We start from the raw sequence: 25,990 nt of genomic DNA, 5'->3' as shown, positions 1-25,990 counted from the left end.
ATTCAATCACTCTTATTAATTGTTGTAGTTTAGACTATTATACATATTATATACCTTCTATAACATATATTATTAAGTAATTGTTGATAGATATTGGCCAATACGTGTATTTATTCGGTGTAACGAGTACTCGATTATTGTGACCGGCAGCGCGAGAATACCCGACGAGAATTGACTCTATCGTTTCGATGATTCTTGCCAATTTTGGCTCTGATACTCGTGATTCTATCTTTTCATTCTTAATCCATTAGCTGCCAATTTGTCTTTTAGCTTCTTTATTAGTACCAATACATAAGAGAGGTATGGATATTAGAAATTCCATTCTCAACCTTTTATCAATTAACTATTTTGATTGATAAGAGGCCTGATAACGCTTACGTACGTACAGCTAGATTCTAGCAGAGCTGCTCAACATGCCTATTAGCCAGAGTCGCCAGATCAAGACTTGTTCCCCCACTCTAATTTCCCCTTTTACCGCGGTATTCCCCCATGCTTCCACCAAGTCCCGGACACGTAACGCGTTCCGTCTCTGTCGTGTCTGTGTCACAATCTCACATGACTAACCCGGTATTGGTAGAGAGAGGATAGCCTTTTCTCCTCAATTCGTGCTCCCTACCCTCATCTGGCGACACTGGTCAAAGCTACGAGCAAGTGATGTGGCTGTCCCCGTACCTGTGACAATGCGTGTGACAAACACATGCAGTCTTACCCGCAGGGGTGTGGCTTTGTGCCCCCCGTACTGTGTACGCCCATGGCAAGAAAATCGCTGTCCGTACGGGCAGACGTTGAACAGCCCTGAGCTAGAACCTTTCTTACCCAAACGAGTAAAAGCTTATAAAATCTGTGTTACCATAATCAAATATATTCCAAAAATGATTTCGAACATTAGTTTTCGAACGAAATGGTTACAGTATTAATTATGTCATTGCCTCTCTATAAAAACACCGAACACGACCAGCAACAATCGATTCACCATGAATCATAAATACAATGAAATTTCGTGGCAGCTAATGGATTAACACACGTACTGTAAACTTTTCTGAAAAAAAAATGTCTGGGCTTACATTTTTGTCTTCATTTGTACATCACAAGCGCGACAGTAAGGGAACATAAAAATGAAAAGAGTCAACGTTAAGAATTTATGGAATTGCTGACTGGGAAGAGTTTTTTTTTTGTAAACTTCTTGTAGTCATCTGCGTTCTATATTATTCAATAGAAAGCGAAACAAAGCAAGACGACTAGACAGCGGATTTTATGCATTTATAAGAAAAAACAAGTTAAATGCAAAACAGTAAAAGAAAAACATTTAAAGAATTTTAAAATACTGCTGTGTCGTTTTCAGCACTGTGAAGTTACCAATAAAAGAAATGAAGACCTATGTAGCTGACCTTTAATACAGACATTGATTTATATTGCATAAAAATCCGCAGTTTAATTTCTGATATTGTGATTACGAAACGCAACGTGCAATTATTGTCAATTCGACAAGCACAAGTCGGTAAGATTCGATGAAACGGATATGTCATTCGGAAAGGAGAAACTAGAAAACGGTGGTTCTCGTGTTGCCGTCGACATTAAATTACCATCGTGCATGCAGTAATAGCTACCTTTACGATACACGCAGTTCCGAGCAGACTTTTGGTAGGCCATAGGAAACAGTAGCGAGTAACCCTTTGAGTAACGTTAATTATCCTGAACTCTCTTTTCTAACGTTTTGTTTTTTTGTTTGTATCACTGTAATGTGTGTGATGTTCGGGTGTATTGCAGTTATGTGACGATGGGCATAGATCTAGGCAACCTTGCCGCTCTCAGGACATTTCGAGTCCTCCGAGCCTTGAAGACTGTCGCTATTGTACCAGGTATGCTTAGTGAAATAGAATTGGTATCGTAGACGCAGATATCTATATATACTAATTAGAAAAAGTCATAGAACACAATATTGTCGCGGTCGCTGTACACATCTCTCGCAAACTCATCACCGATAATAACGCCTGTTCTAGAATACTTTCGATCTGTTCCGATAATTATTTGTTTCGTTCTGTCACGCCGCCATTTTGTCTCATCAGCCTTCCATCTGTCGCGCTCATTTTCATCGGTACCGGAGTCATTTATCGAGTTATCGGGTTCCGTGGGAGAGTTCTGTCGCTTTATTTCGTGCCTCGTTTCCGTCGACTATAATCGCAAAACGCTTTATTATTTACAAAATCGATCGTAGATTCACTGCGCCGCGTCTGCGAAACATGGAGGACGCTGGCCATCGGAAGCCCCCATATTGGACACTTCCGTTTCCCTCAAAACGGAATTTTCATTGCGATTGTGTATCGTTTAATTTGTCTTGCTTGCCGACAATGTATCTTGCGGAAAACAGTTTTGTTTCTTTTTCACTCTTTTCTGTCTTGTTCTATTCACGACATAACCCTCATTTCTGTTGTTACAGCTTACGCTTCGCCATCTTTAGAACGTATACTGTTGGTATCTTTAACGTATTATTGCACAATTTTGCTTTTTGTATGACACTGATTAAATAATCCACACGGAAAGGGCGAGCAACGAAACACTAATTTATTTTTGTTCCGACTGTTCTTTGAAAGAAACGAATACGATGCATATTCGGGGACATCCTAGATTCGTTCAATAGGATCCAAGTTTGTTGAATCCGTACAATCCATTCGTGTCAACTGTTGATTATCTCGAAATGTGTGTACAATTTGCAATGTTTTCCCAGCAGAATCGAACGTAACAGCGAACGTAGCCTAGACGGTGTCCAAGAAAACCGAGAAAAATCTCTTTATCGAACGAACAGTATTCGGAAAAGCGACAGAATCTTCCCAAAAGTCCGATACGTCGATCAATGTTTCACTGTTGATCATCGATCACTGTTATCCCAAGCCTTTACTGCCACCAATCTGTTCCTGTTGCCGCGTGTCCGAACGTTTCCCTGAATGCTCTTGATCTCCATGTTTTCTGTCGACGTCCCAAATCATCATTTTCGACTCTTGTCAGCCCATCATCCAGTTCCAACGCGCTGAAATGAAAGCGGGGCTGAAGTTCCGAAAAGCGGTCAAATTCGATTGAGCCGAAATTTGGTAAATATGTTCATTTTGCATTATAATCATGTTTCCCAAAAGGATTTTTGGCGACTCGAAAAAATTTTTTTATCATACTACTATCATTTCCTACCTTATTGGGCACTCATTACAGCGAATGCTGCCCTTCTTAATTGATGGAACACGTATTTTAGGATGGAGCCCCCCGCCCCTGCACCCGCCACCGCTCTAAACCCAACCCAGATCTAACAAAAATTCGTTTGTAAGGTAGAAAATAATGCTAATGTGACAAAAATCTTTTTTTCGTGCCGGCAAAAATCCTTTTGGGAAACATGTTTTTTTAATGCAACACGAGGCTATGTGCAAAATTTGACCTCAAACCGATCTGTCCGATTTTCGGAACTTCAGCCGAAAGCGGTCTGTCAAAGTCGACGGCTGAAGCTGACGGAATGCCCGACTGAGCCCACTGTCCTTTTCTCTCGTTGTCTAGGTCTGAAAACCATTGTCGGCGCTGTGATAGAATCCGTGAAGAACCTGCGCGATGTGATAATCCTGACGATGTTCTCTCTTTCCGTCTTTGCGCTGATGGGCCTCCAGATTTACATGGGGGTTCTCACGCAAAAGTGTATAAAAAACTTTCCTGAGGACGGCTCCTGGGGTAATCTCACCGCCGAAAACTGGGAGCGATTCGTTAGTAACGAAAGTACGTAGTCCTGCTCTATTCCTACAGGTTTCGCGCTCGAAATTCTCCCTTGCACAGATCAAAATTCATCTTTCTATAATAACCAAATTCGCCTTTCGTTTTTACGAATCCAATTCACCCTTTTACAAATCAAACTCGCCCTGTGACTGACTCGAAAGCGAATTAACGATCCTACTTGAACTCTGAAGATGGGGTAAACGTAGGAGAGACTGCTTTTGCATTAGGAGCCAATAACAACTTTGTCTTCGTAGGAATTGAAACATTTTATTCTTTCTTAACTATTCCTATTACGATAAATTCAGGAAAAATTGATTTGCAAAAGGGTGAATTTGGTGTGCAAAAAGATGAATTTTGTTTTCAAAAAGGTGAATATGATCTAAAAAAAAAAGTAAATTTGGAGTACGTAACCTGTATTCTTCCTTTCGTCGATTTATAACGCTCCATTGACGCGACGTAATTTTTCCTGTCAAAATAATTTCGTTTGTCTCTTTCCTCTAGCTAATTGGTACGTGGACGAAGCGAAAAACATGCCCTTGTGTGGAAATTCATCTGGAGCAGGGTAATTATCACTTTTTACCATTTATCATTTTTATCGACGCAAAGATCCAACGTTTAAGAATGCATTATTCTTATTAGAATCGAATATAAGAGCAATTCCTAGCAAAAACTAGACTGTGTATGAAAGATCTGTTGCGAAATTAGAAATTTCAGAACTCTAAAATCAACGGTAAATCACTTGATCTTCAAGGTGATTGTCTCGAACAACGATAAACAACGGTAAAGTGATAGGAGACGATATTTCGAGTTGAACTTTGATGATTTTGCTTCGATCTTGCAGGCAGTGCCTTCCTGGCTACACGTGTTTACAAGGATACGGCGACAATCCGAATTACGGTTACACGAGTTTCGACACCTTTGGCTGGGCTTTACTCTCTGCTTTTCGTCTGATGACTCAAGACTACTGGGAAAACTTGTATCAGTTGGTACTAAGATCGGCCGGGCCGTGGCACATGCTGTTCTTCATCGTCATCATTTTTCTTGGCTCGTTCTATCTCGTGAACTTGATTCTCGCTATTGTCGCGATGTCTTACGACGAATTGCAAAAGAAAGCCGAGGAAGAGGAGGCTGCCCAAGAGGAAGCCACAAGGGTACGATACCTCTTAACCGATTTCATTGAACATTTTACAACGAACAACATCCATCGACACTTCTCAAGGCCGCAACACACAGGATCCGTCGCGCATTCTTCGATGTGTTGCTTAGCGAAACGGATCGTGTAGGCTGTGGCTTCAAACAAACGTGACGAAGGGTATAGTTGGATAAGATGGTCAAAAGTGCCCCCAACCCAAATTGATTTTTGGTCACGCCATTCGATAGCGCTCCCAAAGAAACCCCTCTGTGATCAGTTCCAAGTCGGTACCCCTACCACGAGGGTAGTTATAGGGTGAGCAGGTTTAATGAATTATGCTCCATTTCTTCTGTTCGGCTTAACAAAAAATTACGAAAAAGTTCGTGAACATTCTACCTAATAGAACACACGACAGTGAATTATTTCAGAAGTTTTGCTTGCAAAATCGATTTTTAAAAAAATTCGGAAGCACAAAATTACCGATTTCAGCAAAATTCATTTTAAGTCAAATTTAATCATTTTAAGTCATTTTAGTCATTTTAAAAAATCAAAATCAATTTTTTCTTTTCTTTTCTTTGAGAGCTCTATCGGCCAAAAACCAATTTGGTTTGGGGATATTTTTGACCATCTTATCCGGCTATATCCTTTGAGATCATGGAAAACTACATCTAAAGATTATACAGATAAAAATTTAAAAATGCAGCATACTCTGAGTTGGTAAATTTTAAAAAGTGATTCCGCAGGATAATAAAGAACATGCTTTTGGAAGAAGCTGAAAGAATGAAAAAGCTCAATGAAGTATAATATTTTATTCGATATCATAGTAGAGCCAGGAATTTTGCTATATAGGTATCAATTGCGGGATAATAACGTTACAAGTTGGAAATCGTGAGGAACTATAATGTTTTCTACTTTTCTACCCCACTTCGCTACCCCATCATGCCCCTACCCCTGATAAGTTCTAGAGGTTTGCAGTGAAATGACTGTGATTTTGTTTGATTTTGTGAAACCAGCAAGCCGAAAAGCAGGCTCTGGCGAGGGAAAACAAGGCGATTGCGAGGGAGGCTGCTGCGAGGAAAGCGGCAGCGCAAGCAGCCTGCGCTGCCGCCCATGCCGCGGATCAAATAGTCAAATCGCCGTCGAATTTCTCGTGCCAGAGCTACGAGCTGTACGTTGGCCAGGACAGAGGGAACGACGACAACAACAAGGAGATACAATCGGACAGGGTGACACAGATCAACAACCACACGACCACCACTAAAGTTAGAAAAGTCAGCGCCGTAAGTATCTGACCGGCGATGGTCACCATCGATTTATCGTACCCCTTGACGTAATGTACGTGGTCCCTATTAACTTATTCCCCCGACCTCGCTTCCACGAGAGCAGTTCACGCGAGGCTGTCTCGATCTCGACTCGACTCGTCGGTACATTCGACTCGGGGTGTTCGATAAACGGAGAGAATTTTATCGTTAAACATTCCTTCCTCTACAACTCATCTTTCGACTAAACTTTGACTTAGGGGACCACAAATTTTAGACTTTTCTTATACAATCCCGTAGATTTTGACGAGAAAATGCCAAAAATCCAAGTTTTAACGTTAGGACTTGGCACTGGTTCGAAAGTTATGCACCTTTGATCTGCAATATTCACTAGGCGATTCTTATAGTGTTTCTCATTCTAAAATCGTTGAGAAACAACGGATTTGGTAAATTTGCATGATTTGAAAAATGAGGGGTTACGTGAAAACTAAACAAGCGAGAAAGTCCACGTTTGAGTCGAAAGATGGAGGGGACTTTCCTCCATATATCCATGTAAACAATTACATATTTCGTACTTTCGAGTAGTCGTAAGTGCTTGTTAAAGTTTGGAAAAGACCCGGTGTTTCTTACGATACAAATTCTCTTTTTTATTTGTGATGTAAAAAATTTCGTGTGAAAACAGTTTCATCGTTTTAATAATTGCGAAAGAAACAGTATCGATACCGTCAAAGAAGACTATATAATAAGTGTTCGCATAAACTTCTCTCCGTTTACGAAACACCGAAGACAAACTTTGACTGTTGAAGCTATAGAATTTTGACGGTTCGAGGACTGGATGGTCAATGAACGGTTTCACAGAATGAGTTTGGTATGATCGAGGAGGCAAGTAAGGTTAGGAGGACAGAGGATAGATGAAGAATGGCATCCAATTCTTAGGGTGTGGAAAGAGCTTGACGATAATTTATGGCGGGCTTGTGAGCTTTGAAAGGAGGGAAGATATTGCTGAGAAGGTTCCGAATAATTTCGAATAAACAATAGCCAGTGTTTTGCGAAAAAGATAAGAAACGGATCGTTTGGCTGATCTCGACGAGTCGAGCCCTTCCATTAAAGTCTGTCGCTCTGTAGCATGCTTGCCGTACGGTACATCGTTTAGGACGCTTTCAGACATCTTGTTTTTCAGTTGTAACGCTGAGCTTAAGGGTCGTTTAAGTTTACGTGTCGCTCGCGGCTCTGCGTGTAAGAGTATCCAGATCGACGCTACATCCACGTGAACAGTCGTCTTGATCGTCATTGTGATGTCTTGCATGCGAACGCATGTGTTCTTATAGAGAAAGGAGATACGAACTGTCGGGACCGCAATCGTTCGGGAACTTTAACCCTTTCGTTACGAGCGCCGATTACGATCGGCATTCACGCGACGACCCGTGTGTACGAGCGCCGACTATAATCGGCACCAACGCGACGACCTGTGTGTACGAGCATCGATTATGTGCACACTTTTTGGCGCGGTGTCGCGTTCAGTGACGGTTCTCCGGCGGAGCGTATTGCCGTAACGAAAGGGTGAACAACGACAAAATAGCAAATAAAAAAACGACCGGACAGATAGCTATTAATATTCGTCGGAAACCTGAACACGCTCGAAACGAACGTTTTTTCGCCCCTTTTTGGTCCCTAGAATTGAACTCTAATTCTTGTGTCAAATGATAGCTTATCACATTGACATTGGAGCACGTAAAGAAGGTTCGTTAAACAATAAATACACATTGTAAACGAACAAGAGCAGATAAGGGAGGACTAACCAACGAAAGGATGGTAAAACACAAAGGACAATAGATCTCTACCATTGCGACCGTAAAGAGGGAATTCCGCGTCTACAGGCTTCCGACGCAGCCATCGCGTCGCACAGTGCGTTGAAAACCCATTTTACTGGACAATTTTCCATTACTCGAAAATTATAGGTGATCCGAGACGAAAGTTGTAGGATATAGAAGAGAATATATGATGCTTGCATTCGTTTGACATTGAAGTAACCTTGAAAAGCTCTGTAGAGATTACAATTGAAAGTTCGAGTGAAAATCTACGTTTTTGATCAGGTATTCTTGAACGTGACACCAAGACGTTTTCAAAACATTAGAGTACTTTTGTTTTTTCATAAATTATCGATATATAAGCGTTGGAAGTTGATGCGCCGACATTATGCAGTGTACATCGCGAAGTTGTTCAATTCTCCTCCATGCCTTGTAACCTTCTTCTATAAACAGTTGATGAAAGTACCAGATTTCAGAGAATTTTCGAGTTTAGCATACATACAAAAATTATTAGGGAAGCTAAATCTCGCATAATTTTTTGCAGCATATATCTACGCGTATTCCCGCCAAAAATCATAGAGGAGTATTTTTGAAAACTTTAATGAAAGTCAATAGTAAAATTGTATGTTTGCGTTTAGATTTGCATTATTAATGTGATCCCGAGAAAGTAGAAAAAAGAAACAAAGTAACCTCAAAATAACAAGTACATACCTTCAGTAAAGCACCCTATGTGGAGATAATGAAAAGTACTTTCATAAAACAAACATGCTAGCACAATTAATGGATGAATCAGCGAACTGTGCGTCGCGTCGGTCAGAATCCTTTTTGAGAACGAATCACCCGATCGCCAATCGGAGGATACCACCACCGATCTTCGTGTCTCCCGTTCTGAATCATCACGAGGTAGAGAAACATCTCTGTAGTCCAGTCTGTCGCGACCAGCTGTAATCATTTCTGCGTGAACGACATCTTGCTCTTCTGTGCTATGTACGCTTTTTGCTAGCATCTACATGAACATCTTATTGTATATTATTATATCCGTATCGAGTGCCTCCTTGGTGTACACAATTAGACCACCGTTACGAGCCGTTTGGTAGGAGATGTCTTTTCTTCTTTTTTTCTGAAGGTCTCTCGCGCCGCTAATGGCCAGTTTACTTATGCCTACCAGGAAAGCCCGCGGAAGGTACGTGTGTCACGACCGTGTCTGTCAGCGCCGAGCGTACGTACTTAAATAGCTGTACACAACAGCGTCCACGATCCGTATATCATGTCAATACGTCCGTTGTCTGACGTGTCGGTATGGTGGATAGATGATCAGCAGTCAATCTCGAACTCGAAATCCATCAGCGAGAGACATCGTAGATTCTTCTTCACCGTAGCTTACAGTCCGCGCGAATCGACATACATATTATACACGCGAGGTCTGATCGAGGAGATACCGGACTCTGTCAGTTACCTTGCGAAAATTGACAGAGGAGATTTCCTAAAAAAAAAAAAAGAAAAAATTGGCATAAAGAAGAAAAATGACACGAGCAAATACTTATTTTGATACCGTCGTCGCAAGGAAACTGACAGAGTCCGGTTTCTTTCCGATCACGCCTCGCTCATACACCCCACCATTCGCAACAAGATCGCGGTAGATAGTCTCTCGACCCATTAGCATACTCGGAATCATTCGAAACAAAGACCGGTTCCCGATCGTAACCGAGTCGTAGCTACTAACAAGTCCGTGGCTCGGGTCCGCTTTCAAATACCCCACAGATCCTCAACGATGAACACTGAACCGAACGAGTATAGAACGAAACCACGACAAGCTCGATTCCCCCTCGACTCCGCCGATGTTGTCTGTACGGGAGTGTTCGTAAGAAGCCTTTCGCAACCACCACTGTACATAATACAGAGAATTACTGCATCGTGATGCGGGGAGGCATTCACACGATGTTACCCTTATAGCCAGCTTGACTAGCGCCCACGGTTTCTGATTTCCCCCGTGATCTAGGGAGTGCGATCGAGTCGCTGAAGACGGCTGCGCTTTCGAGCAATATTCGTTTCGTTGAGTGTTTGATATAGCTGACCTGACGATGGAGAACAGTCGCTCGTCGCGACTGTTGCTCGAAGTGGTGTATCATGTAGAGGGAAAGAGAGTCGATCGTTTTACACCCTGCCACCGCCATCCCCAGATCCTGATTTCCACGCGCCCATCCTCCGGCGATCGACGACGACGACGACGACGACCAGAACGGCGATAGAGAAAAGTGGTGGTCCGCCTTGTTGTAATTTCAGGCGAGCCTTAGTCTACCTGGCTCACCGTTCAATATCCGTCGGAGCAGTCGCGGTAGCCATCAGTTCGCGATTAGGAACGGCCGCGGACGGTTTGTCACGCCTCCGGGCGGTGACCGGAAGCCGTTGGTCCTCTCGACTTACCTGGACGCGGTGGAACACCTGCCGTTCGCGGACGACTCGAACGCGGTCACCCCGATGTCCGAGGAGAACGGTATCATCGTGGTGTCCGGTTACTATGCGAATCTTGGCTCTAGGCACTCGTCGTACACGTCGCACACCTCCCGGTTCTCGTACACGTCCCACGGCGACCTGTTCAGCGGCCTGGCCAACGCCGGCAAACCGATGACCAAGGAGAGCCAGCTGAGGACCAGATCGGTCAGACCACCCTCGGTCAATGGACATTTCACAGATTCTAATCAGAAGTACCATTACGTGAGTATCGCGGACAAACGCAACCTGGGAATGTACAATGTCAAGGGGACAGTTGACAAACGTGATCCGATCCTCTGGCCCAGGCCCGGGCAACTGGTGACTCGCGAGCCACATGCGAGTCCTCTTCCCACTTCTGAGACCCCCCCCCCCCACTCTAACCATACTCCGATGGAGTGTGGGAGAAGGGACAGGAAGCCAGGAACCAATATAAGAGGTTGCCTCTGGGAGAGATAAAAGCACAGTAGGGTAACACGAAGTGTCCCGTGGTGGGGGAACCTGCACACTGATAGTGGGGGTCGTGAAGCGACGGCGGGGAAGAAGTTGCCCAGGCCTGCTCTGGCTGATCTAATCGGCGGGTAAAGAATCATAGTGGTGGAATAGTCGCCAGATCAAGACTTGTTCCCTCACCCTAATTTTCCCTTCTACCGCACTATTCCCCCACGCTTTGTCGTTTTTGTGTCACAATGTCACGTGACTAACCCGGTATCGGCAGAGAGAAATTCGTGCTCCCTCCCCTTATCTGGCGACTATCGGTGTAAGTCCAAATTCGGAACATTTCAGTTGATACTGATTTACAGTATTCATTCGCGTATGTAGAACTTCATTCTTTACTGAAAGATGGCAGCACATTGTTTTTTTTTTGTTGCCTCCAGAAGAGGCGTTGTTCGCGCGAGTTTGCAAAGCAGGATTCAACCCCTTTCATCCTTGAATTGTTCATTTTTTTCATTATTTGAGACTTTCATATAGAATCTAGTTATTTCTTTTTTGATGAAAAGATTCTTAGTATTAAAAAAAATTCTCGTGCGCAAGGGATTAATGATAAATCGCACGCTGTTGTTCCCATTTTGTAATAACAACTTTCGACACGCGACGCGTCGATTCCGCCGAGGCTTGCAAATTGGATTACTCGCGAATGTAATTAACGTTGGATAATTGATCCTCAGGAGAGTGATCTGGATGATCCCATGGGCAAGCCAAAGCAACAAGACAATCCGTTTATAGGGCCTTCTCAACGACACGCCGTCGATATGGAAGGTACGCTATTAACGTGTGCAACACGTACAAATGTCATCGGTGCTTTCGTTTAATTACAACGTCCACGGGCTATGAAACGTTAAACAAATCAAATGGTTTTTTTATTTCAGATGTGATGGTACTGAACAATATTATAGAGCAAGCCGCCGGCCGTCAAAGCCGTACTCCCGAGCAAGGAGGTAATGTCGAGACCCTATTCATATCTGGCTCGCGTTATTTCTTCCAGTTTATCACCCTTATCACAGATGTGTATCTCTTGTGTGATGAGCATCCTATTTTTTCGATGTACACCGTTGTTGAGACTCTTCTGCTCCTCTTCTATCCGTTGATATTCAGTGCCGAAGATATACAGAGTGTCCCAAAAATGTTCGAACTCCTTGAAAGGGGTGATTCCTGGGGATATTCTAAGAAGCTTTTTCCTTTGCGCTCCTTTCCTGTCGCGCCCTGCTCGAGTCGTGAATAATAATTTGATTGTACAATCGAGTTAACATGCTTATAATTCTTGTTCGGTATTAGATAAAAACAGGGTCCAACAAAGAACAGTTATTCTAAAATTTCCTAGGATAAAAATCATCAATAAAAAGTTGATTATTATTGAACTTTAAGATAATCTACACAAAATAAAGAAAAAAAATCGAAGAACAAAATGATTACAAAATATCGATTTTTATACTTTTTGATTACAAATAACAGTTATTAGTGTCCAAAAAATTGAATCCTCCTCGATAACTGTTATCGATGAGGAAAAACTGTTTCGTTTGCTCAAAGCAGTTATCGATGAGAGAAGTTCATTTCGATCACTCATAACAGTTATCGATGAGAGAAATTTATTTCGATCGCTCATAACAGTTATCGATGATCGAATTTCTTTCCACTTGTTCATAATAATTATTGATGAGAAAATTAATTTCTTGTGTTTATTTAATTATTGAGTTGTCTACTCTTTTTCGGAAGGAGCAAGCCTGTGAAATTCATTGAGAAGGTTTCGTACAACAAGACGAATCAAAAGACCATAAGAACAACACAAAATCTGAAAAAAGATTTTTCAAAATTTTTTCAACAGGGAAAATCAGAAATATAGACTCCCGTATTTATCAAAACTAGCGTGCATAATTCACGCTGTGCCCGCAACTCAGGTTAGCGTTGAACGAACCTTTTCTGCTCTAAAATTAACGTTAGATGGTTTTCGGTGTAATTTATCAAGAGAAAATGTGGAAAAACTCATGTTTGTCACATTAAATTTTGATTGTAACATTCTACCAGTTGAAAGTTGTACTATTTAATAGTAACTATTACAAATTACTTTCATCAATAACTATTATGAGCGATCGAAATAAACTTGTCCCATCGATAACTGTTATTAGCGATCGAAATAAGTTTCTCTCGTCGACAACTGTTATGAACGACAGAAATAAACTTGTCCCATCGATAACTGTTATTAGCGATCGAAATAAATTCCTTTCATTGATAACTGTTATAAGTGATCGAAATGAATTTCTCTCAACGATAACATTTACTAACAAAAGAAAAAATTTTCGGTTACTTATAATCCTTATTTGTAACCAATACGATTTTAGTCGATGAAATACTTGTTGTTCCATCACTTTTTTCCTTTGTGGTTATAGCAGTTATGGTTCCGGGATAAAAATAATTCGGTATTGCCGTATAAGAGAATTCCAAGTGGCACATGCATTCACAGCTGAATATGCGAGTTACCTATATTTACATAAGTTACTGCTCCAGTAACCAGGATCCGTCAGCTGTGATTGGCCTGTCTTTTTCGTTAACAAAAAGCTTCTTAGAATAGGAACCGCCCCTTTCGAGGAATTGGAACATTTTTGGAACACCCTCTACTTTTGTGTCTGAGCGCCTTGTACATAGTAGACTGAATATCTTTTCTTTTCGATACTGTTCTTTTCATTTTTTTTTTCTGTTCGATTCCTTCGATTTGATTTCCGGGATTGCGACGAGAACGAAATAGGAACACGTGCGATGCTTGCGATCTTTCCGTGCGTTACCGGTGTCGAACGTACAATATCAATTTGCGGGTTTTTTGAGACGTATCGAGTTTCCAGGGTTAGGCTCTCGTGTCTACTGTCACAGAGAACGGAAGAGGGAAGTCGCCGACGACGTTCACTTTTTTCCGTGATTAAACGAATGCGATTCACTGCGACGTGTGTAAGCCCTCGAACCGTTTGGACGGGCCGAGAACAGTTTGTAGTGGTTTTCTTTTGGGGGAAACAGAGTTTGTTTCCTGGTACAATGACACAGATTAACATCCTCGCTGCAGCTGCACGACATCCTGGTCGCTTCGAGCCTGGATTCCGCTTTCTGTTTCATCTTCGACCCACGGTCGCGGCTAAGAGACAGTTTACGTATCATCGTCGAAATTATATCGTCTAAACGATGGAAATGTCAGGTGGCAATGAAAGAGAAATGAGGGACACGTACATAAAAATTTGATCCGACAAAGACAAGTTTCACTATGCAGTAACGGTGCATTCATATGCAGTCGGTCGAATAGTTGATGGCACACGCTTTAAGGCAGAAGAACATTTTTGTAAATGGACCAAACGACTTCAGTTTTTCTGTCAAGCTATCAATTTAATAGAAAATTTTGGAAAAATTGCGTTTAGTCTGAATTACGAAAAAAGTAGAAGTTGATTTTTATAACTTTTTTGTTCGGACTTGTAATAAAACTACGAGAGAGAGAGAGAGAGAGAGAGAGAGAGAGAGAGAGAGAGAGAGAGAGAGAGAGAGAAACAAATCCCTATATATTTATCAATAAATTTTCGTTCTTTCGAAATAAATCGAGTCTATCGAATTGAAATCAGTATCGAAACGTAATTTTAGCAATGCCGAACTGTCTCTTGATCGCCACCGTAACTGCAGCGGATTGTAGTTTGTTTATAAACAATGAGTTAACGGCACTCGCTTCGCCGTGTCGAGGGCACCGCCGCGTTCGCCTAAGCTGCACAACAAGAAAGTAGGATCCAAAGAGAAGCTTCGTTCCGAGCAAGGATACGTCACACGTCGGCTAAACGCTCTAGATATCGCGCGATTAGAGCTTTCTAGCTCCGAGTTAGCGAGGATTAAAAACGCACGCAAACATAGTCGCACCTCAGCTGCTTCGACGGGGAAATTTTTGCTACTGCAGCGCACAATATGACGGCCGTCGAAGGGTAGATTCAGTGTTTCATTATTTACAGATCTCTTTCGTTACGTTGACTATTATTTATTTCTTAGAATGATTATAGATGAAGTTTGTCATGCGATCACTTTTCGAACGTTAATCCTTAACCGGCAGAGAAGAATGAAGGACTGAAACTTTTCCAACAGATCGCTTTAAGGTTGCTTTTTCGAGTAACATTACGCCAGTTGAGGATTAATCTAATTATTCTTTTCGGTTCGTTTGGTTTCCGGTTTCTTTGCTTTCGTTTCTTCGAGAAGCACACTTTTTAACTTCTGCGTTCGACCAGAACTAGCCTCTACAGCATTATACGTCTGCTAATTTAGTTTCGCCAGTCCCCTGGTAGAGCTCACGATTATCCTGCTTGCATTTCATAAACACGGTTATTCGCAGAGCCAATAGTATCAACTTACGCGAGATAGTCGACTTTAACTATTGAATTTCGTTAACTTTATCTTGACTTACTAGTTAATACAGTCCCCGGTAGAGAAATTACACTTTCACTGTGTATAAATAAATATGTGACAGTGTAATCTCGCCTCGATATTTACAATTCGGCGATAATAGTTAGCGACTCATTTATGATCTTCTGCCTTATCTTATATTCGTCGATTATCTCACCGATTAGTTCGTGATTATCCGTTTCACGAAAACTGAATTTTACTTCGAAAAATTTCGATGTCGAAATTACGCTAGAAAATACACTAGGCTCTCTGGTAGTTTCGATGGAAGATTATTAGACAGCAGATTTTATGGGTTTATGACAAAATTGGGTAGGTGAAATTTCGAATAGCTGGAAAATTAAACTTATTAGAGAAAGAAAGAATATTCTGCTTGGTCCCTATTCGTTAAAATCGACGCAGACAATTTTTATTTTGCATGAAAATCCGCAGTCTATTAATTGTTTAATTGGAGCTGTGAATCTCTGTGAGCAATCGTGTCTCTCCGAGTTGCTTCGTAGGCACTGTGACCTTTCCACTTTTCTTTCCCTTTAGTTTCTGCTACATGCACCTGCCTGTTCGTATATAATCTGTGGTCTGAGACAAAGAACAAGCTTGAGAAACGAGAATATTGGAAAAAAACTAAAATCTCTTTCCCCAAAAAGAGTGGTACCAGAAAAAATCACTAACACGCGTTACAGCTTCGATCTATCGATTTCCGACAGACGACGATGAAGAGGGGCCCACGTTCAAGGACAAACTGTTGGCCGCGGTGCTGCGCTGCATCGATATCTTTTGCGTCTGGGACTGCTGCTGGTTGTGGCTTGAATTTCAAAAATACGTGTCTCTTTTGGTGTTCGATCCATTCGTAGAGCTTTTCATCACCCTTTGTATCGTCGTCAACACACTCTTCATGGCACTGGATCATCACGACATGGACAAGGACATGGAACGGGTGCTCAAGACCGGAAATTACGTAAGTGACACCGAAACCTACTTGTCCGAACAACCATACACGGCGTACAAAAATGGTCAACAACTTAAGGGGGGCTTCTCGCATAACGACGGAGAAAAGAAGTGATTTTTAAGAATCTTTTTTACAATAACTATCGGATATATGCAACTAGGTCCTTTCAGGATGTAAAGTCTTGAAGTACAAGTGTCTTTCTTCTTAGTTCAATTCTTCTGATTCTGTACAATAAAAATAAGTAATTACCGGGTTACTTATTAGAAGGGTAAAGAATTATTGCTATTGAGGCACAGATTTAATTTAAAAGCCCAAAAAATTGGTCGAACTTTACGTCTGTAAATTTTTGTACGCCAATGTAACACTGTTCAGTGAATAAATGAACATTTTCCGAGTGGCTCCACTGAATGTTTTTATTGAAATTTCAGTTCTTCACTGCGACATTCGGTATCGAAGCAACGATGAAGCTAATTGCAATGAGTCCCAAGTACTACTTTCAAGAAGGATGGAATATTTTCGATTTTATCATCGTCGCCCTCTCGCTGCTGGAGTTAGGCTTAGAAGGTGTGCAAGGTCTTTCCGTGTTACGATCGTTCAGATTAGTAAGTCACCACTTTCTTAATTAACAATTACAAGTCCGATTGGTTTGAAAAGATATCCGCGAACGCGAATAAAAAAAAATTTAATTTGCCAGCTTACTCGTTCCTTTCATTAGAAAACTGGCACTTGTTTCGAGCTCGGAACATCTTTTCAAACTCGTCACACTATGCATACCTTTTTACAAGCTATTGTTTCACTACGAAAGTTTGTTTAACGATCAATTTTTAACGCTGCCACGCCAGCTTAATCGAGCCAGTTCTCAATAACAATATCTTCATGTTTGTTTTCCTTTGAAAGAAGAAATCAAATTTCGAATCCAAAAATGGTGACACACGACCCATTCGAAGTACCAAGCTAGCTTGCTAGTTAAGGCTAAAGTTCCGAAAATCGGTTAAATTGGATTGAGCTCAAATTTTGCACGTAGCCTCATTTTGCATTAAAAACATGTTTCCCGAAAGGATGTTTGGCGGCTCGAAAAAAAATTTGTATCATATTAGTATCATTTTCTACCTTACCGGCACAACGCTTCGATTAGCTGTCGTTTCTGAACTTGTTATTGCTGTACACGAGTTGGGTCAGGTCTGGAACTTTAGCCTTAGTTAATTATGATTTTCTCTACCCAAAAATTGCTGTAACTATTTTTATTCTGGCGTTTACGCACGGCTGAACCGTGGCAGAGTTAAACGAATCGCTGTCGAGCGATTATCGTGGTAGCGTATTTATTTTTAAAAAAATGATGTTGCTGCCGTCGTGTCCATTTACTAAGAATAATTCTTCCGCAGCTAAGAGTGTTCAAACTAGCGAAATCGTGGCCCACGTTGAATCTGCTAATCTCCATCATGGGCAGAACGGTGGGTGCGTTGGGTAATCTGACGTTCGTGTTGTGCATCATCATTTTCATATTCGCCGTGATGGGTATGCAACTGTTCGGCAAGAATTACACGGACAACGTCGATCGATTCCCGGATGGCGATCTACCCAGATGGAATTTCACCGATTTCATGCACTCTTTCATGATCGTTTTTCGCGTGTTGTGCGGAGAATGGATCGAGTCCATGTGGGACTGCATGCTTGTGGGCGATGTCTCTTGCATACCATTCTTCCTGGCCACGGTCGTCATCGGTAATTTGGTTGTAAGTATACGCAAGCAGGGAATCAAGTAATAGACTACGGTATATTTATTAATTGTATTCAGATTTCCTCCAAAACCATAGGATAAACTTCAACAGATAAATGTATACACACTCACCCGGCCACACAGACATCAAAGATCCAAGCACACGTCGATCGCAAAAGTTTATAATTTCCACGTTTCAAACGTTCCAAAAAAGGGCTGAGATTTCGCACATTTTGTACCTGTCTTATACAAGGTGTCCCAAACAAACCATTCAATATTTTATACAAGGTGTCTCCGAAAGAGTGTCGCAGAATTGAAAAGGTGACTAAGCATCTTTTTCATTCAAATTTGCGCCGCAACGCCTCGTATTCGAGTTATTAACGAAAACCACGGACCAATGAGAGCGCAGCTACGGCGGACGGATTTCAGCTCGACCAATGGCAACGTCACCTGCGAGACCTGTCGTCGAGCCGAAATCCGTCCGCTGCAGCCGAGCTGCGATTGGCCCGCATTTTTCGTTAAAAACAAAGCCGCGGAGAACGTTTTTGCAAAGGAAAAAATTACTTCAAATGATCTCAGCAATCGCCCTTTTCACGGAAGTACAACATTTTTCGGTCACCATGTACATCTCAAAAACGGTTGACTTTTCGACCTATGTTTACTAAGGTTTCTTTACACAGTATCCTATGTACCGTATAAATATTGAATGGTTATTTTTTAATCACTCTGTCTAAAGTTATTAGTTAAAATTCTGAAAGCACGCTGGTGTTACAGTTCTTCACCCAACAATGTAACTTTCACAAACAGCGTAAACATTGTGATTTTTTCAGAATTTGTTTAATTCTCATTTGTTTAATGCTCACAAATTTCAATTTTTTATTTCGTTGCTTCCTTGTTACAAATATTCGAAAATTGGTAGCTGCACATACATTTTCGTGATCGATATAAGGCGTAGTGGTTCTAGAGAGTTTCCGAACGCCATCTTGACGGGCTTGCGAAATTTGTATATCGTTAGCGAAACGTTACTTTGGCGAAATATTATGAGAGTGCGGGTTTCATGCGTTTATGGCAAAAATGGACGAGCGGAAAACAAAATTGTAAATACAATATTTTCGATTTGTCGAAATTATTGAAACACGAAATTCTCATCGCGTTTCATAAAAATCCGCACTCCAACGAATGTAATTCGCGTATAGAAATTTTCTGGAACTACTCTCAACATCCACAGTACAGGGCGTCAAGAAATCTTGGCTGCCATAGGCGTCCTGCATAGGCGTTCTGCATCTTCCGATCGATGGAGATCCGTAAAAAAAGTTGCCGCAAGAACCTCCTTGACCTTGAATTTCACGGTCAACATTTTTTTATGGATATGACGTGTAGAATGCAACGCAAAAAAATGTTTACCTTGAAATTCAAGGTCAAGGACAATTTAGCGACAACTGTTTCTTTCAGATCTTCATCGATCCGAAGATGTAGAATACGCCTATGGCAGCTAAGACTAAACATTTCTTTACACTGTACAATTTCTTAAGTTGTACCATCATTATTCAACTCACTCGATCGAAATACCCACGATTTACATTTTATTCACATTACATTCAATTCGAAAGCCTGCATCCTTGCAGGATGTTCATTCCAATGATGTTGAAGCTACTAAAATGATTATGCGAGCATGTTTAAAAATACGACCTCATTCAAACGCTCACACTTCGTTCAGGCCACGAAATATTAATGAAGAAGTATGTAATGCTGCACTCGTTCAACCCTCTGCAATAACTTTGAGGCTACGCAATCATTTTTCAAGTCCTGTTGCATTTTATCGCTAGAATTTCATCGTATCACCGTCTCTGCCATCAAAGAATCTTTTTACACAATTTCGACATTCCTTCAGCTGCAATCGTACTAAAGTTTTCGTTCGATATAGGACGACGATGTTTCTTTCGCAACAAGAAAATCTTTATCCCCTTGTTGAAGTTGTCCGCTCACAGCACGATATTCTATCCTTTTCCAACGAAAGATATCACCGACTACTTTATGATCAGCCGGACAACATCATGGAACTCGTAAACGTCTCGTCCTACTCAAGAAAAAATATCAAGCCGAATAGCCTCATCCGCAATACAGCGAAACCGGCCCCCAAGCCATCGTCTTATATCGAAAGAGAACTGTATATACTTCTTGAATCGTTTTCACGTTGCATACGGTTCGTTCAGACTTGAAAAGAATTCGATCGTAGAGGTTAAAAAATGAAAATTCTGTTGCAAGATCAAACAGATGGTCGTGCTAAAGACGAACAACAAATTCGGAGCGCTTAGGATGAACATCCTGTGTAGAATGAGTGTAGCGCAAGGTAAAGAATGACTTTGGGAGATCATAGAAATGTTCACAATGTCATACAACAGTTGACAACAACACAGACTCCATAGCCAACGAGAAAAGACAAAAGATGAATCCCCGAACTCTCCCGAACGATCCTGATACAGCCTTTAACGTCCTATACCAATTATATACCAAGTGTATTGAACGAATCAGCCGAGCGGCAGCATTGACACGGAAATTACGAACGAATGTTTGCGTTGTGTCTGTGACGAAATAGGTGCTGAATCTCTTCTTGGCCTTGTTGCTGAGCAACTTCGGCTCGTCGAATCTTTCGGCGCCGACCGCGGACAACGAAACGAACAAGATCGCAGAGGCGATCAAACGAATAGCACGTTTCGTTGATTGGATCAAGCGAAACGTCCTATTTCTGACTAAAATGATGCGAGCCAAATTCACCAATCAGATATCCGATCAGGCGCCAGGTGAGGGACCGTCCAACAGTTGGAAAGAAGGTTTATATCCAATCAGATCGCTTGCTGTGTGCGCTGTGTAGTTCGTGGCACTGTTTTCAGTTCTGCTTTTCACTACTTTTTCGAACTGTTTTCTCTATCGTTATGTTACCTATTTTTTCCGTTGAGTTTTTTCTTTCGGTGCCAGTCGACGATCGAACAATTATTTTGCGACGCGTATGATACAGCGCCCGATAACATCTACTCGAAACCAGTTCACTTGTATTCAGTTTAACGATGTACCTTCTGTACTTGTCCGATATAATGTATACGTATTATAAATATACTTTATTTTGGATTTTTTTTCATTTAATGACCTAATACGTTGACTGGCATGTTCGATTTTTTACGCAAACTTTTTGATCAGTTTGCTATTTATCTTCGTTCACTGGATAACGATCTGAGATTACGATGATCGACGGCGATTACACGAGAGCGAGAGAGAGTGAGAGAGAAAGAGAGAGAGAGAGAGAGAGAGAGAGAGAGTGAGAGAGAGAGAGAGAGAGAGAGACGAGGATTAAATTTTGCTTCGCTGATTAGCCTGGCAGTTATACGTTGCTTTATCTATTACTTTTGACGTTGAAGGATATGATCGTTTTGAATAATATTATCGGTCGTTCGAATTCTATGTAGATTGGTGCGTCGTACATGTGGATTTGCGTTCGAACACGAAAAGCTCGCGAGCGTAATGGCGCAACTTCGTCGTTGTAAATTGTTCAATGAACAAATACTAAATTCTATTATCCTGTTAGAAATTTCTACCGAAAGCTGCAGTCAAATAGAAATTACATAGAAGTCTGCCAACGAAGTTGCACCAGTCGGCAGCTCAACTTTTCAACATGTTCCGTGCCGCATGAAATTCAAACTAAATGCACTGTTTCGCTAATTTTGCCTTTTCCTCTTTTTTCGTATGTCGTTGTGATTTTAAGTTGAAATACGATTATGTGGAAAACGTAACTTACGATGCACACTATGTGTTCGAACCACGCAGCACGGGACGCGTTGATTAAGTTAAAATCGTAAATTGTTTGCAATGAATCACTTTTTGCAATGTCATTTAACCCTCGAATGGTACCCTGGGGTCGCGACCCCTAAAAATGTTGTGTACACGGTTTTTCACTGAGGAACATAGAAATGGTATTCACCGTGGCAACATAGAAATTTTTAACTTTTTTAATATAATCCTATAGATTTTAACAAGAAAATGTCAAAAATCCAAGTTTTGATGTGAGGAACGGTTCAAAAGTTATGCGTGTTTAAAGTTGAGCGATTTTAACCGTTTGGGACAGGCAAGGGCGCCGCCATATTCATATGTACTCAGATATCGTCCAACGAGCGGAGCCGCTTACGCTTGCAAATCTACGTTATCGACATCACCGTGTGTTTGTGCTGCCATCTAGCGGCTTCGCTCGTTACATAATGCGGGACGCTGATTGGATACCAACATGGCGGCGCCCTTGCCTGTCAAAACGCTTAAAGTCACTGAACGTTAAACAGATATAACTTTTGAACCAGTGAATTTCTCACACTAAAACTTGGGGTTTTGGCACATTTTCGTAAAAATCTACAGGATTATATTTAAAAAAGTTAAAAACTTCTGGGTTGCCAAGGTGAAGTTTAACCCTAGACTATACATACAGGTCGAAGTATCTCAGTAGATTTTTACGGAATTTTTAGAAGATTCTAGCACAGTCCCGTTCAGCAAGTGGCGGGCAAGGACGTCCGACGATACCCGCGGGCATAGCTGAGGGCAATGTGCCCACCCGGTCGACTATGCCCGGGCAACCAAATTCTCAGCCCGCACGGGCGATTGCTGAACGGAACTGTTCTAGCGTGACAAATCGCAGTCCGAGGAAACGGTATACCATTTGAGGGTTAATTAACCGTGGGTTCCATCATGTTTGTTAAAAATGTCGTCTCAAGTGCTCGTTTCAATACCGTCCAATCTGAACTCATCAAGCATTCAGACGTCTCGTATTTCGATGATCGAGCAAAATTCTCTAAATGACAATCGGAAGAATACGCAATCCATTATGCACCACGCTCGGCTAGTCATCTTTGTTTTGATTTACGACGAACGAGATTTACGTGTCGCGGCGAACAAAATTAGTGGTAGAGAAAAAATAAAAAATTGCGAAAAAGATTGCATGATACACACTGATTAGATGAAAATTCGATCGAAGACGGGAAGAACGTCTTTCTCTAGCTTCTACAGCTTTATTATTTTCTTTCTCGATATACTTTCGATGAGAAAACTTAACAGACAAGCAAGATTATCGGTCACTTAACCGTACTCGGATATATTTTTGAGAAAATGGTCCTAATAAGGGCGGATTAGAGATTTTATATGACTGTGCAGATGGAATTGATCGCGACGGGGACCTAGATAAAAAGAGTGCCAAGGAGATAAACCAACTCGAAGTTGCGATCGGAGATGGAATGGAATTCACTATTCACGGTAAGCGTGTCGATGAATTCCGTTAAATATCATCGGTGCCATCCATTTTTTTCCAAAGCGAAGTCCAGATCTCATCGTGCTTCGAAATCATTGTTATTGCTTTAAGGGGGCAGCCCGATTGACCAAAAAACCGATTTGTTTCTGTTTTAACCCTCAAACGGCGGGTCTATTTGCACCTAGACTTACAAACATTACAAATTCTAGTTTTCCAGTGGCCAGATCAAATAATTATCTGTTCGTACTTCGTACCAGGGCCAATGAAAAGATCAACATTGATCTCAAAGATGTTCACAAATATGCAACAAATATTGATACATAAAGATATAAATGTACCTAATTCTGGTTGCCATGAAATTTTCAAAAGCGTCCGCCTTGCGGGGGTTAATCAAAAGCACAAATACAGATTGTAATATAGATATAGCGCATGTAGCAATTTCGAAGTAGTTAAAACCGAGTAGATATTCACAAAATATAACCATTGAAATTGTCTCTTTCGTTGATGTCAGTGTTCTTAATGAAAGTTATGAAGTTATTAAGTTAGTTACTTTGAGAAGAATGAAGTCGTAGAACACCTTTGTTTATGTGCTCATAAATAGTCATCATAAACCTTAATGGTCGAACAAAATGTGTTCAACGAGGCAGCGAAGGAATTATTATGTGAATTTCGATTGGCATATTAACTTCAAAGTGCGTCGAGTTTTTTGTTTTTGACAAAAGTTAAAGTCTGTAGAATGCCTGCCAATTTCTACCCCGGGTGATGAGACCCTGCACAAATGTTAATATACAGGGTGGGGCGGAAATTGTTACAACCGGAGAGGGGGTGATTCTACATCTAGAAATAAGTCGGAAAAAAGGAATAACATTTTTTCGTTGGACGCCTCGTTTTCCAGAAAATCGAGTTTAAAGATCCGTCGACTTCACATGCTTTAGTATATACGGGAAGTAAAATTAGTTGGTCATGATCAGACGCGCCAGACGGTTCCTAACTAATAGCACGTGTATTCCCTGCATTTTCAAACTCAATTTTCTCGGAAAGGAAGCTTCGGATGAAAAAATGTTACACCACAATTTTTATCTTACTTTTTTTATGTACAATCATCTGTTCGGTTATACTTCGACTTCCGCCCTACCCCGCATATCCATTTCTACCACACATTTTTCAACGAAAAAATGATTGCATGTTCCTTGACTGTCAGACGAATTGTCCTAAAAATTTAAAAAAGAATCGCTTCGTAGTTTTAAAATCACCATACTTTTGCATCCTTAAAAGGGCTCCCCCCTTAAATGTCCTCGTCGATGATTTAAATGGAGTCAATTTTGATTTTCTCGAAGGAGATGTAGAGAACAAGTTGAGCGGCAGACTGTGTATGAACAACAGCAAGATCATAGGCAACTCGATAAACCATCGTGACTACAGGTTGGACCACGATTACATTAATCAGAACGAGGATGACACGATCAGGTCAGTTGCTTCTGATTAGTTCTGATGATATTTTCTCACTACTAAGATAGCATTATTCATAGTGTCTTCCAAAATCTGTGGAAACAGACAAAAACGATCAATGTAGAGCAAAGTTGCCTAATTGGGAGATTTCTTTTAAGTCATAGATTCTACATAAATGTAATTTAGGCATGGGCTTTATCCCTTTTATTCCTTTCACGGGACTCCTCGTGAGACGTGCACAGTACTTCTATTGCATTAGGTTGTCCCGAAAGTACGTTTCGTTTTCGACTGACGCGCACATTCAAAGTTTAAAGCAATTTTTTAAAAAAGTATATGTCATGGTTAAGTAAAGGAAACTTAGAAAAGAATATACACTAGTGAATGGATAATCGCGTTGGTTGTATATGCTCGAAACAATCTTTTGGTGCAATCGAATAGTTATCCAGCGGTTAACAGGATGCAGATCGAAATATTTTGAAAACGATTCTTTTCGGTATGCGAAATAGTATCAAGTCGTACGGCAGCCACAAGAACATGGCGTTCAAGGACGAAAGTCACAAGAGCAGCATGGACTCATTCGATGGCGAAGAAAAGAAAGATGCTAGCAAAGAGGATCTCGAGCAAGACGATGGTACTTAATTTTTTTCGTTCATAAAATAGCATATTACTTTGATAAACTGAGCCGCGGGTTCATGGAACACGAATTGTACTGAAATTGCGTTATGTTTTACAAGAACTTGGGAAAGAGGGAGACGAAGAAGGTGCTTTAGACGACGCCATCATCCAGGCGGACGAGGACCCAATCGAACCCGATTATCCAGCTGATTGTTGCCCGGAAAATTGTTATAAAAGGTTTCCGTTTTTGGCCGGCGACGACGACGCACCGTTCTGGCAGGGTTGGGCGAACTTGAGACTGAAGACCTTCCAACTAATTGAGAACAAGTATTTTGAGACTGCCGTCATTTTGATGATTCTTTTGAGTAGTATGGCTCTCGTGAGTATACGCCGTCTTCTTCACTTATTTCTTCCCACTGTGAGCCTGACACGGAATTTCTATTCAATCTTCAAGATATGAAACTATTTGACTAGATAAATCCTAAGCTCAAAATTCGAAAATTCTTACATCTTCCAATAGTTATGGCATTTTTCGCGTCAACCGACTTCAATGAAACTTTGTTCATGTATATAACTTACTTAGATCTACAAAAGACATATTTTAAATTGTCATTACAGATACAGATAAAAGAATT

General features: G+C 41.1%; 1 protein-coding gene across 23 annotated transcripts in view; it reads left to right on the top strand.

The window, feature by feature from the left end:
* Window positions 1-25,990, top strand: part of Para (sodium voltage-gated channel paralytic) — a 73,567-nt gene that overhangs the window by 25,291 nt on the left and 22,286 nt on the right. For 4 of the 23 annotated variants that reach the window (XM_076801473.1, XM_076801461.1, XM_076801456.1 and 1 more), the window contains 16 exons: window positions 1,768-1,859; window positions 3,538-3,750; window positions 4,249-4,309; window positions 4,589-4,898; window positions 5,893-6,159; window positions 10,230-10,661; window positions 11,606-11,696; window positions 11,807-11,875; window positions 16,028-16,302; window positions 16,722-16,895; window positions 17,676-18,026; window positions 20,607-20,841; window positions 23,198-23,296; window positions 24,629-24,758; window positions 25,247-25,371; window positions 25,475-25,734. In XM_076801473.1, coding sequence (XP_076657588.1) covers window positions 1,768-1,859; window positions 3,538-3,750; window positions 4,249-4,309; window positions 4,589-4,898; window positions 5,893-6,159; window positions 10,230-10,661; window positions 11,606-11,696; window positions 11,807-11,875; window positions 16,028-16,302; window positions 16,722-16,895; window positions 17,676-18,026; window positions 20,607-20,841; window positions 23,198-23,296; window positions 24,629-24,758; window positions 25,247-25,371; window positions 25,475-25,734 — 3,184 coding nt within the window. Of the gene's footprint in view, window positions 1-1,767; window positions 1,860-3,537; window positions 3,751-4,248; window positions 4,310-4,588; window positions 4,899-5,892; window positions 6,160-9,072; window positions 9,130-10,229; window positions 10,662-11,605; window positions 11,697-11,806; window positions 11,876-16,027; window positions 16,303-16,721; window positions 16,896-17,675; window positions 18,027-20,606; window positions 20,842-23,197; window positions 23,297-24,628; window positions 24,759-25,246; window positions 25,372-25,474; window positions 25,735-25,990 lie in introns of all 23 variants that reach the window. The other 19 variants (XM_076801460.1, XM_076801459.1, XM_076801471.1 and 16 more) reach the window with 13 other exon arrangements.

Source organism: Halictus rubicundus, chromosome 15 (assembly GCF_050948215.1).
Source record: "Halictus rubicundus isolate RS-2024b chromosome 15, iyHalRubi1_principal, whole genome shotgun sequence".
NCBI classification, from domain to species: Eukaryota; Metazoa; Arthropoda; class Insecta; order Hymenoptera; family Halictidae; genus Halictus; species Halictus rubicundus.
The sequence above is the reverse complement of the archived record's forward strand: the minus strand, read 5'-3'. Positions and strand labels throughout refer to the sequence as shown.